The 11,258-nt window shown below is 39.1% G+C and overlaps 1 protein-coding gene across 2 annotated transcripts in view; it reads right to left on the minus strand.

The window, feature by feature from the left end:
- The window catches only part of LOC307141736 (interferon-induced, double-stranded RNA-activated protein kinase-like), a 9,763-nt gene extending 1,610 nt beyond the window's left edge, over window positions 1-8,153 (minus strand). Inside the window, exons 1-11 of one of the 2 annotated variants that reach the window (XM_079842162.1) lie at window positions 8,057-8,153; window positions 4,430-5,022; window positions 4,295-4,321; window positions 4,090-4,209; window positions 3,010-3,117; window positions 2,760-2,912; window positions 2,575-2,622; window positions 1,616-1,799; window positions 1,393-1,533; window positions 848-949; window positions 680-742 (exon numbers count right to left, since the gene is read on the minus strand). In XM_079842162.1, the coding sequence (XP_079698288.1) occupies window positions 680-742; window positions 848-949; window positions 1,393-1,533; window positions 1,616-1,799; window positions 2,575-2,622; window positions 2,760-2,912; window positions 3,010-3,117; window positions 4,090-4,209; window positions 4,295-4,321; window positions 4,430-4,887 (1,404 nt within the window). In that variant the 5' untranslated portion in view covers window positions 4,888-5,022; window positions 8,057-8,153. Of the gene's footprint in view, window positions 1-679; window positions 743-847; window positions 950-1,392; window positions 1,534-1,615; window positions 1,800-2,574; window positions 2,623-2,759; window positions 2,913-3,009; window positions 3,118-4,089; window positions 4,210-4,294; window positions 4,322-4,429; window positions 5,023-8,056 lie in introns of those variants that run through there. The other variant, XM_079842163.1, reaches the window with a different exon arrangement.
- Window positions 8,154-11,258: the final 3,105 nt, after the last annotated feature.

The raw sequence follows: 11,258 nt of genomic DNA on the forward strand, positions 1-11,258 counted from the left end.
GAGAGAGAGAGAAAAAGAGAGTGTGTGTGAGTGTGTGAGTGTATGTGTGCGAGTATTTATGGATGTGTGAGTGTGGATGTGTGGATGTGTGAGTGTGTGTATATGAGAGTGAGAGTGTGTGCGTGCGTGTGTGAGTGTGTATGTGTGCGAGTATGTATGGATGTGCGAGTATGTATGGATGTGTGAGTGTGGATGTGTGAGAGTGTGTGTATATGAGAGTGAGAGTGAGTGTGTGCGTGTGTGTGTGAGTGTGGATGTGTGTGTATATGAGAGTGAGAGTGTGTGCGTGCGTGTGTGAGTGTGTATGTGTGTATATGAGAGTGAGAGTGTGTGCGTGCGTGTGTGAGTGTGTATGTGTGTATATGAGAGTGAGAGTGTGTGCGTGCGTGTGTGAGTGTGTATGTGTGTGTATATGAGAGTGGGAGTGTGTGCGTGCGTGTGTGAGTGTGTATGTGTGTGTATATGAGAGTGGGAGTGTGTGCGTGCGTGTGAGTGTGTATGTGTGTGTATATGAGAGTGAGAGTGTGTGCGTGCGTGTGTGAGTGTGTATGTGTGTGCATATGAGAGTGAGAGTGTGTGTGTGAGTGTGTATGTGAGCGAGTATGTGTGCCCACTCCCCCCAAATTTCTGCCCCCCCGAAGGCCATTGTGTATTCGTGAGGAAAAATCAAGTTTCTTACTTCAGTCGGATAACGGTCACAAAAACCTTCCGGAAACTTTTGATTTCTCAGATCTTGCCACAGCTGCAATGTAATTTTTTTTTTTAAATAAATAAAACAATGTTTGCAAACTTCACTACAAACAGTGAATCCAGTCAATAATCCTGATGAAAATACTAAAATACTGACCTTTACTCTCTCCATTCCAGAGGACAATTTCCACAGCATCTCAAACCATATGAGTCCAAGGGGGAAAATGTCTGTTTTCTCATCATAATTCCTCTTATTTTCCTACGGTAAACAATGATATTCAATTTCATTTAAATATTTTTTTTTAAATCCTCATAAATGGTTAAGACTACTCATATAAACAAAACAGGTAGAACAGCTCTAATCTTTGTCAATACATAATGTTTTATAAACATAGTTCGGGAGGAGCACGTTCAGATAATTGACACAGGTGGAGAGCACTCAGCTAATCAACAGTAAGAGGTATATATACACACAGCAGTCTTACCTCCATTCATTGACAGTTTTCTAGCATCCCTCCACCACCCCTTCTCCACACTTTTATTTTATAAGCCACTTACATATACGGGGGGTACTCTGGGTTCGGGCCAAATTCCGAGCTCGAAGCCCTCCCCCCGGACAGCACGCCAAATACGCAGTTAAATTACTCTCCATAAATTATATGTAAGTGTGAACTCGTGAAACTAAAATTCAAAGCGTGTCACCTGCTCAGGACTCATGTATGGTGGTGTTCCTCTTCTCTTTGACCTCTCTATAGGGTCACCGCTGTCAGTGGTCTGAGCCACAACCAGCCCAAAGTCTCCGATCTTCACTCGGCCATCAGAGCTGAACAATATGTTATCAGGCTAAAAGGAAAGAACAAATGCTAAATATGATAAAATGCTTGTTTGTTCACATGTTAAATCACAATATTCTCCCAGCCACTACCTTCAGGTCTCGGTGGATGAGCTTGTTTGAATGGATGTATTCCACTCCGCTGATAATTTCATAAAATATTTTAAGGATGTCCTCTTCGTTTCTCTGTATGTTCGCCAGATTTCTGTCCTTTATCCACGTAGTCAGTGTTCCTCCCTCACAGAACTCCATCTGAATAAACAAATACGTCTTTCTGCTGAAACAGAGAGATTTCAAATCATCATTTTATTTTTCTTTAGACGTTTGCTTATATTGGTTCTTTCCTTCAAATTAAATAAGTATTGTGACCAAACCAGCTTTGAGAAACATTACATTTTAGTTGTGGTAGTAACTGATTATATGCGTTACTACTCAGTATTACATGATACGAAGAATTAAATCAATCTTCGTATTTTCATAGAAATATTGCACAAACTAATACTACTCAAGAATGCATTTTGAGCTAGTGTAACCCCTCCTGTTTGAACCGCCCCGCTCCAAGCGGGACTCGAACCCGGGTCCGCCGGCATGAGAGTCGGACGCTCTAACAAGGAGGCTAAAGGCTGCAACCCCTAGCGTCAGTCACTAGAGCGTCTCGAGATCAGAGGAGTGAGGTTTACTCGCACCGCAACTACTGGCTGACCTCCGTTACATTAGGTCAAACGTATATCTATAATGGACGGAAATTTGCAAGTAATCTGCCCAGCACTGTTTTTAATTGTTAATCCATCTTAAATTTAAGATGGCAAAATTATAGAGAGTTTGTGTACTTGCATTCATGATCATGAAATGAAATGCTAAATGAAATGATCCAGGATCTTTCTAAAAACAAACGACAAATCAGATTCTAACACTGGTGTTCTTCAGAGGAAAATGCAGAGGTTGGTTTAAATTGATGGTTGTTTTTGGACTAGTTTAAAAGCTATAGTAAAAATAAAAATCTGTTATTTACAAAAAAATCCAGTTGTTGTATCATAAATAAATAAACTCACCGATTTAAAGAGTCCAGGTTTCCTGAGGGCCCAGCAGCAGATGCTGATCTGAGAACAGACAATCAAACCAGTGAGCAGTTGAGCGAACACTGTAATACTAGTTTACTCTAAAATTACTCTTTTAAATTTCACACTATATAGAAGCAAAATCAACAAGTGTTTTATAAGAAGACTGCTGGACATACTCTGCAGACACACTCAGACTCGCCATTCCTGATGTGCCATCATCACTGACATCATCATCGTCATCTTCATCATCACTGACATCATCATTGTCATCTTCATCATCATCGCCGGATCTCTCAAAGGTCACGACATCTGATGAAGAGCCTGATGTTCTGAACATAGAACGCAAATAAACGTCATTAATAAGAAACACTTTTAAATTTGATAACACACTCAATGTTTTATCAAAAGCAATGGAGACTTGCTTACTTGGACATTTTGTTTGTGCAGTTCTCAGAGTCTGACCAACATGTAATGTAGCGCACTATGTGTGGGTGATCAAGCCTGGCCAATGCCTTCACCTCGGAATCAGCTTTCCTGTTTTAAAACCAATGAATAAAATAAATGCACAAATAAATGAATGTATAAATAAATGCATGAGTAAGTAAATCAATTAATAGATGAATGTATAAATTAATGCATGAATATTTTTTTTATTAATGCATGAATTAAATAAATAAATGCATGATAAATTAATAAATAAATAAATAAACAAACAAACAAACAAACTACATGAATAAAATGAATGTATAAATGAATGCATGAATATATAAGGAAATTCATGATAAATTAATGCAAAAATAAATTAATGTATGAATAAATGCATGAATAAGTAAATACATTAATAGATGAATGTATAAATTAATGCATGAATAAAAACATTTATTAATGCATTAATTAAAGAAATAAATGCATGATAAATGAATAAATTAATTAACAAAAAAATGCATGAATAAATGAATGTATACATTTAATGCATGAATAAATAAAGAAATTCATGATAAATGAATGCACGAATAAATGAATGTATAAATTAATGCAAGCATATATAAATAAATGCATGACTGAAATAAATAAATGCATGATAAATGAATAAATAAATAAACTAACAAAATGCATGAATAAATGTATAAATTAATGCATGAATATATAAGAAATTCATGATAAATTAATGCACGAATAAATGCACAAATTAATGAATGTATAAATAAATGCATGAATAAGTAAATAAATGAATAGATGAATGTATTAATGCATGAATTAAATAAATACATAAATAAATAAATAAATGCATGATAAATGAATAAATAAATAAGCAAAATGCATGATAAATGAATGTACAAATTAATGCATGAATAAATAAAAAAATTCATGATAAATTAATGCACGAATAAATTATAATATAAATAAATTCATGACTGAAATAAATAAATGTATAAATAAATAACTGCATGAACAAATTAATGAATGAATGTATGTATGTATGTATAAATACATATAATGACTTACTCAATTAAGTCGACTTTCTTCACAGCGTAGATCTTGTCATCATATATATGCTTTACTTTATAAACACAACCAAAGCCTCCTTTACCAAGCACTGTGATCACATCAAAACACTGAGACAACCTAAAGATGATACAGCAATAAACAATTCATTATGCATTATCCTATAAACAATACAGTTAAAGCATTTCTCTTTAAAATTGCTTACCCTGAATTGGTGCCCAGTCTATCATCACTGGAAAATAAAAACAGGAACTAAATCAATTAAAAATCTTTTTTTTTTTTTTTTTTTTTAAAGATTACAATTGTAAAAGTGTTTTAATAAAATAAACACAACACAAACCTCTCTTGTGTGTAACTTCCATTGCTGTCCTCTTCATTCAGTGTCCATATGCTGGTTTTGGCACATTTCTGTACTTTTCCCTCCTTCTCCATACTGTACAGCTGTTTCTTTATGGTTTTTGTTGGCTGTCCCAGTTCTGAGGCGATCAGATGGGCTTTTAAACCTCCTGATCTCAGCAGATCCTTCACATGTTTATCTTCGCGTGTGTCTCTTGTCGTCGGGGACGTCTGCTCTGGTTTGGGTGTTTGTTTGACCTCGTTCCCCTTCTCCATTAGATCCCAAACAGGAGGCATTTCATTAGTTTTGAACACCAGTTGTGATCTCTCTAGGCTGTACAAATGTCTGTTCGCGGTGGATCTGCTCATTCCGAATCCTTTAGAAATGTTCAAAGCTGTGCTTTTGCCATTTCGTCTCAAGTAGTCTAAAATCTTCATCTCCATTTCAGTTTCGGCAGACATTTTCGCTTCTGTCCAGTCCAGTCCTGTCAGACTCCGGGTCAGAGACCAGTTCTCTCAGGAGCTCAGTCTGGGTGTTTAAACCAGCCTTTAACTTTCAGTTTCGATTCCTCCTCGCTTTCCTTCAGCTGTTCTTTTCTGACATGTTATAACACACCCATCAGCAAGTTTCGAGTCAGTATCGTGAACTTATTTTGATTCCTTAATTTATTAGTTAACGTATACATAAAGATAGGCTACGGAAAATGGGAAATTATATATTATATAATTAGCCCTAGAGCCTACAAAAATGTTTATTAGGGAAAATAGTTTATTGGTCATTTGGAAAAATATCAGTTTAATACTAAAATGTATTCTTTATTTATATATTATTTAAGAGCTTCCAATAATGGGGAAAAAGTCGCGCTCGGAGCATAGCAAGTTCGCAGATCTGATTTAAAGGGATAGTTCACCCAAAAATGAAAATTAGCCCATGATTTAGGCCTACTCACCCTCAAGTCATCCGAGGTGTATATTATGACATTCTTTTTCTTTCAGACGAATAAAATCGGAGTTATATTAAAAATGTTCAGGCTAATCCAAGCATTATAATGGCAGTAATAGTTGCTCTGTTATTGAAGTCCATAAAAACTGCATCTGTCCATCATATAACTGCTCCACACGGCTATCTATATATACATAGATCCCTCATTAATGCCTGCGCGGATCGGTCGAATGAGGCATCTACGTATATATATATCTTTGATCGCGACAGAATTTTGACCTTATTCGCCGGAAGTTATGGTGCTGGGAATACTAGATGACATTCTTCTGATAAGAGTTTAAAAAAAACTAATACTGTTGGGATTCTCGCAGAAAACGATCGTTTCGTGTCTTAAGTAGGGTGACCACCCGTCCCGCTTTGCGTTGTACCGCACAGCATTTTCACCCCTTGTCCCGCACGTCGCATATTGAGAAAATGTCCCGCATTTTCATCAGTCTGTTGGTTTTTAATTATCATAAGAAGACATGCATGCGTTCTTTTGCCTTTTTAAGAAAGCATTTCATTTATTCTTTTTGCGGCATCGTTTTTCACCTAGATATATTTAACCACAGCGCTTCGTCAGAAGTACATCCCGCCTTTCACAAATACAACAACAGCAGTTTTTAAAATCCTATCCAATGGTTGAAAAGAAAGGAGTAAACACAGTCACTAGTAGGTTCTGACGGCTGTCAATCAAAATGTGGAGCGGATTTGTTCCATGTAGAAAACGAATGGATAATTCGGTAAATTGGTTATATTCTTAATATATAATATAATATATAAGACTGTCAATGAACTAATTTCATGTTGCTTTATATTTTATTTGTTCATTATTGGACTTGGTCAGATCTGATGCCTGCTGCCTTTGGGCTCAGTGTTGAATTTAAATGACATGTACAATGTTACATTGATGTAATGGTGTTTTCTGGAAGGGACTAAAGAGCAAAGTATTTTTATCATCTGAAAGGCAGAATACATATGTTTTTATTAAGTTAGATAGACATTGTGTAACAGTTTCAGGTTATGTTTTAGTGTCGGTAACATGTCCCACATTGTCCCACGCAAACTTAGTAATTGTCCCACATTTGCTTTGTTTGATGGTGGTCACCCTAGTCTTAAGACATCAATGTGTCGCCACGAGCCACATGGTTTAATAAGGATTCATATGTCTATGTGTTTTTACTCATTGCTCTCATACTCTAAAACATCCCCATTGACATCATTATACGACTATCACACTGCAACGGCTGGAGTTAAAAATCTTCTTTTGTGTTCTGAAGAAACAAACACACCTACATCTTGGACGCCCTGGGGGTGAGCAGATAAACATAAACATTTCGTTTTTGGGTGAACTATCCCTTTAATTACTGTCCCTCCATTGACTACCACTTAAATTCATGAACAGATCATAAAATGAATCCATGTTGAGCGGTTTAGTTAATTTTCTTGAAAGATTTAATCGCTTTTTAGGATGAGCATATAAACATTGATCAGCGAACAAACAGAAGCTCAACAACATAGAAAAAAACTCTCGCTGAAGCTCGAGAATGAATCTGATTGGTTCTCGATTGATGAGGATAAAGGGTGCAACATACTCCGCAAGAACAGAGAAAAAACATTTTGTTCTCGGAGCCCTGGTTTGGGAGTCGTCTGAGCATTCTTTCTGTGGTGCCCCTGAGGAAACTTCTTTTCATATTTTCTGGGATTGTCCTCACACACAACTATTTTGGGACGAATTCTCTAAATGTATTAACTGCAATGTGCTTCCGGGTTTCTCTCTGGCTTTAAAGGATGTATTGTTTGGCTTCATGAATACACAAAAATCTCAAATTAATGAATACTTTATTATTAACCTATTATTGCTCCTTGCAAAATTTCACATTCACCGCTGTAAATTTACTAATAAAAAACCTTTATTCATTGTTTTTACAAAAGAGGTCCAACAGTACATCCAAAATATCTCATCATATATAAGAATCTTAAAAGCTCTTAAGACAACGCATTTATTTCAACTTTTTAATTTGTTTCATTAAAAGCTTTCTGTTAGATTTTATAGGCTCTATGTATGTAGGAATTATGTTTTACTTTTGTAATCTTTTGTAACCTGTAACAATTTTGCTTTGTACTTGTATTTTCGATACCTTGGCATTTAATAATAATAATAAATAAAAAAAAGTTCAACCAGCCGCTGTTGAGCTACGAGTATTTAAAAAAAAAAAAAAAAAAAAAAAAAAAAAAGGGAGTCGTCTGAGCAGAACTTTTTTCTTGTGGGTGTCCGAGAACTATTGTGTGATTGGTCAGAATTTTAAAGTGAGGGGGGTTAATGCGGAGAAACGGAGATGTTCGGCATCTGCTTTTCTCGTGAAGTATGGAATGTCATGGCCAGAACGAACTTTGCCCGTTTTCTCAAGGTGGCAAGAACAAGAACAAATGTATTTGTTCTTGCAGAGTATGTTCCAAGCTTACGCACACATTCATCATTTACAGCGCATACGTTCCCTCATTTTTATTTAACAACCATTTCATTTAAGTTTATAATATAGTATTTAAGATTTGTTATATAGATGTTTATAATAAAAACGCTACACAGATTTTGTTTGACATATTTGCAATGCTTTATTTATGTAGTAGCCTACTTCGGACACTTACTTGTTTCTAGAGAGTTAAAGTTACCGTGAGCTGGTTTGGAGTTGAGGGCTGGCGTTGGTTGCGGTGTGCGCGTCCGTCCGTCGCCGTGGTCTCGACTGGCAAAAGGCTGACGCCGAGACGCTCATGATGCAACAATAGCGATTTATGGGCGGAGTTACGCTCGACGATACCAAGTAGAAGTGACGTCATGGGGGTAAAGGAAACGGAATATCATTTGTTGTCTTTTACTCGTTTCTATTATTAACGTTTGTTAGTTTGCATTGTTATTATGTTGTTTTGTTTGTCATTATATTTACTTTGATTTAATTGGATTGCAAATAACTTGATGCTTTATAAAATGTTGATTGTATGTTTCTCCTTGTCTATTTTAAGTGAGCTCACCCTTTGTCTCAGGGAGTCAGTTTTGTTCTGTTACAAGTTACTTACTTTTATTATATTGAGTCAAGTTTATGTAAAGTCTAGCTAGAGTATTTGTTAGATTAAATTGATTTATTATGTATTCTTTATTTGTGACTTTTTCTTATTTTTTGGGTAAAATAAAACCCACTTTTTGTTGGAAATTCAGTGTCCTCGTGCTTTACTAGCTTTATCACAAACGTGCTGTGTAACACGATAATGAACCTCATTGGTTCTCGTCGAAGCTCAGACGTGATGCGTAACACGAGAATGAACCTCATTGGTTCTCGCCGAAGCTCAGACGTGATGCGTAACACGAGAATGAACCTCATTGGTTCTCGTCGAAGCTCAAACGTGATGCGTAACACGAGAATGAACCTCATTGGTTCTCGCCGAAGCTCAAACGTGCTGCGTAACACGAGAATGAACCTCATTGGTTCTCGCCGAAGCTCAAACGTGATGCGTAACACGAGAATGAACCTCACTGGTTCTCGCCGAAGCTCAGACGTGATGCGTAACACGAGAATGAACCTCATTGGTTCTCGCCGAAGCTCAGACGTGATGCGTAACACGAGAATGAACCTCATTGGTTCTCGTCGAAGCTCAAACGTGATGCGTAACACGAGAATGAACCTCATTGGTTCTCGCCGAAGCTCAAACGTGCTGCGTAACACGAGAATGAACCTCATTGGTTCTCGCCGAAGCTCAAACGTGATGCGTAACACGAGAATGAACCTCACTGGTTCTCGCCAAAGCTCAGACGTGATGCGTAACACGAGAATGAACCTCATTGGTTCTCGCCGAAGCTCAAACGTGACGCGTAACACGAGAATGAACCTCATTGGTTCTCGTCGAAGCTCAGACGTGATGCGTAACACGAGAATGAACCTCATTGGTTCTCGTCGAAGCTCAGACGTGATGCGTAACACGAGAATGAACCTCATTGGTTCTCGTCGAAGCTCAGACGTGATGCGTAACACGAGAATGAACCTCATTGGTTCTCGCCGAAGCTCAAACGTGACGCGTAACACGAGAATGAACCTCATTGGTTCTCGTCGAAGCTCAGACGTGATGCGTAACACGAGAATGAACCTCATTGGTTCTCGTCGAAGCTCAGACGTGATGCGTAACACGAGAATGAACCTCATTGGTTCTCGTCGAAGCTCAAACGTGATGCGTAACACGAGAATGAACCTCATTGGTTCTCGCCGAAGCTCAAACGTGCTGCGTAACACGAGAATGAACCTCATTGGTTCTCGCCGAAGCTCAAACGTGATGCGTAACACGAGAATGAACCTCACTGGTTCTCGCCGAAGCTCAGACGTGATGCGTAACACGAGAATGAACCTCATTGGTTCTCGCCGAAGCTCAAACGTGATGCGTAACACGAGAATGAACCTCATTGGTTCTCGCTGAAGCTCAAACGTGATGCGTAACACGAGAATGAACCTCACTGGTTCTCGCCGAAGCTCAGACGTGATGCGTAACACGAGAATGAACCTCATTGGTTCTCGCCGAAGCTCAGACGTGATGCGTAACACGAGAATGAACCTCATTGGTTCTCGCCGAAGCTCAAACGTGATGCGTAACACGAGATTGAACCTCATTGGTTCTCGCCGAAGCTCAAACGTGATGCGTAACACGAGAATGAACCTCATTGGTTCTCGCTGAAGCTCAAACGTGATGCGTAACACGAGAATGAACCTCACTGGTTCTCGCCGAAGCTCAGACGTGATGCGTAACACGAGAATGAACCTCATTGGTTCTCGCTGAAGCTCAAACGTGATGCGTAACACGAGAATGAACCTCACTGGTTCTCGCCGAAGCTCAGACGTGATGCGTAACACGAGAATGAACCTCATTGGTTCTCGCCGAAGCTCAGACGTGATGCGTAACACGAGAATGAACCTCATTGGTTCTCGTCGAAGCTCAGACGTGATGCGTAACACGAGAATGAACCTCATTGGTTCTCGTCGAAGCTCAAACGTGATGCGTAACACGAGAATGAACCTCATTGGTTCTCGCCGAAGCTCAAACGTGCTGCGTAACACGAGAATGAACCTCATTGGTTCTCGCCGAAGCTCAAACGTGATGCGTAACACGAGAATGAACCTCACTGGTTCTCGCCGAAGCTCAGACGTGATGCGTAACACGAGAATGAACCTCATTGGTTCTCGCCGAAGCTCAGACGTGATGCGTAACACGAGAATGAAACTCATTGGTTCTCGCCGAAGCTCAAACGTGATGCGTAACACGAGATTGAACCTCATTGGTTCTCGCCGAAGCTCAAACGTGATGCGTAACACGAGAATGAACCTCATTGGTTCTCGCTGAAGCTCAAACGTGATGCGTAACACGAGAATGAACCTCACTGGTTCTCGCCGAAGCTCAGACGTGATGCGTAACACGAGAATGAACCTCATTGGTTCTCGCCGAAGCTCAGACGTGATGCGTAACACGAGAATGAACCTCATTGGTTCTCGCCGAAGCTCAAACGTGATGCGTAACACGAGAATGAACCTCATTGGTTCTCGCCGAAGCTCAAACGTGATGCGTAACACGAGAATGAACCTCATTGGTTCTCGCTGAAGCTCAAACGTGATGCGTAACACGAGAATGAACCTCACTGGTTCTCGCCGAAGCTCAGACGTGATGCGTAACACGAGAATGAACCTCATTGGTTCTCGCCGAAGCTCAGACGTGATGCGTAACACGAGAATGAACCTCATTGGTTCTCGTCGAAGCTCAGACGTGATGCGTAACACGAGAATGAACCTCATTGGTTCTCGGCGAAGCTCAAACGTGA

This window comes from Gobio gobio, assembly GCF_949357685.1.
Source record: "Gobio gobio genome assembly, chromosome: 18".
Classification (NCBI taxonomy): domain Eukaryota; kingdom Metazoa; phylum Chordata; class Actinopteri; order Cypriniformes; family Gobionidae; genus Gobio; species Gobio gobio.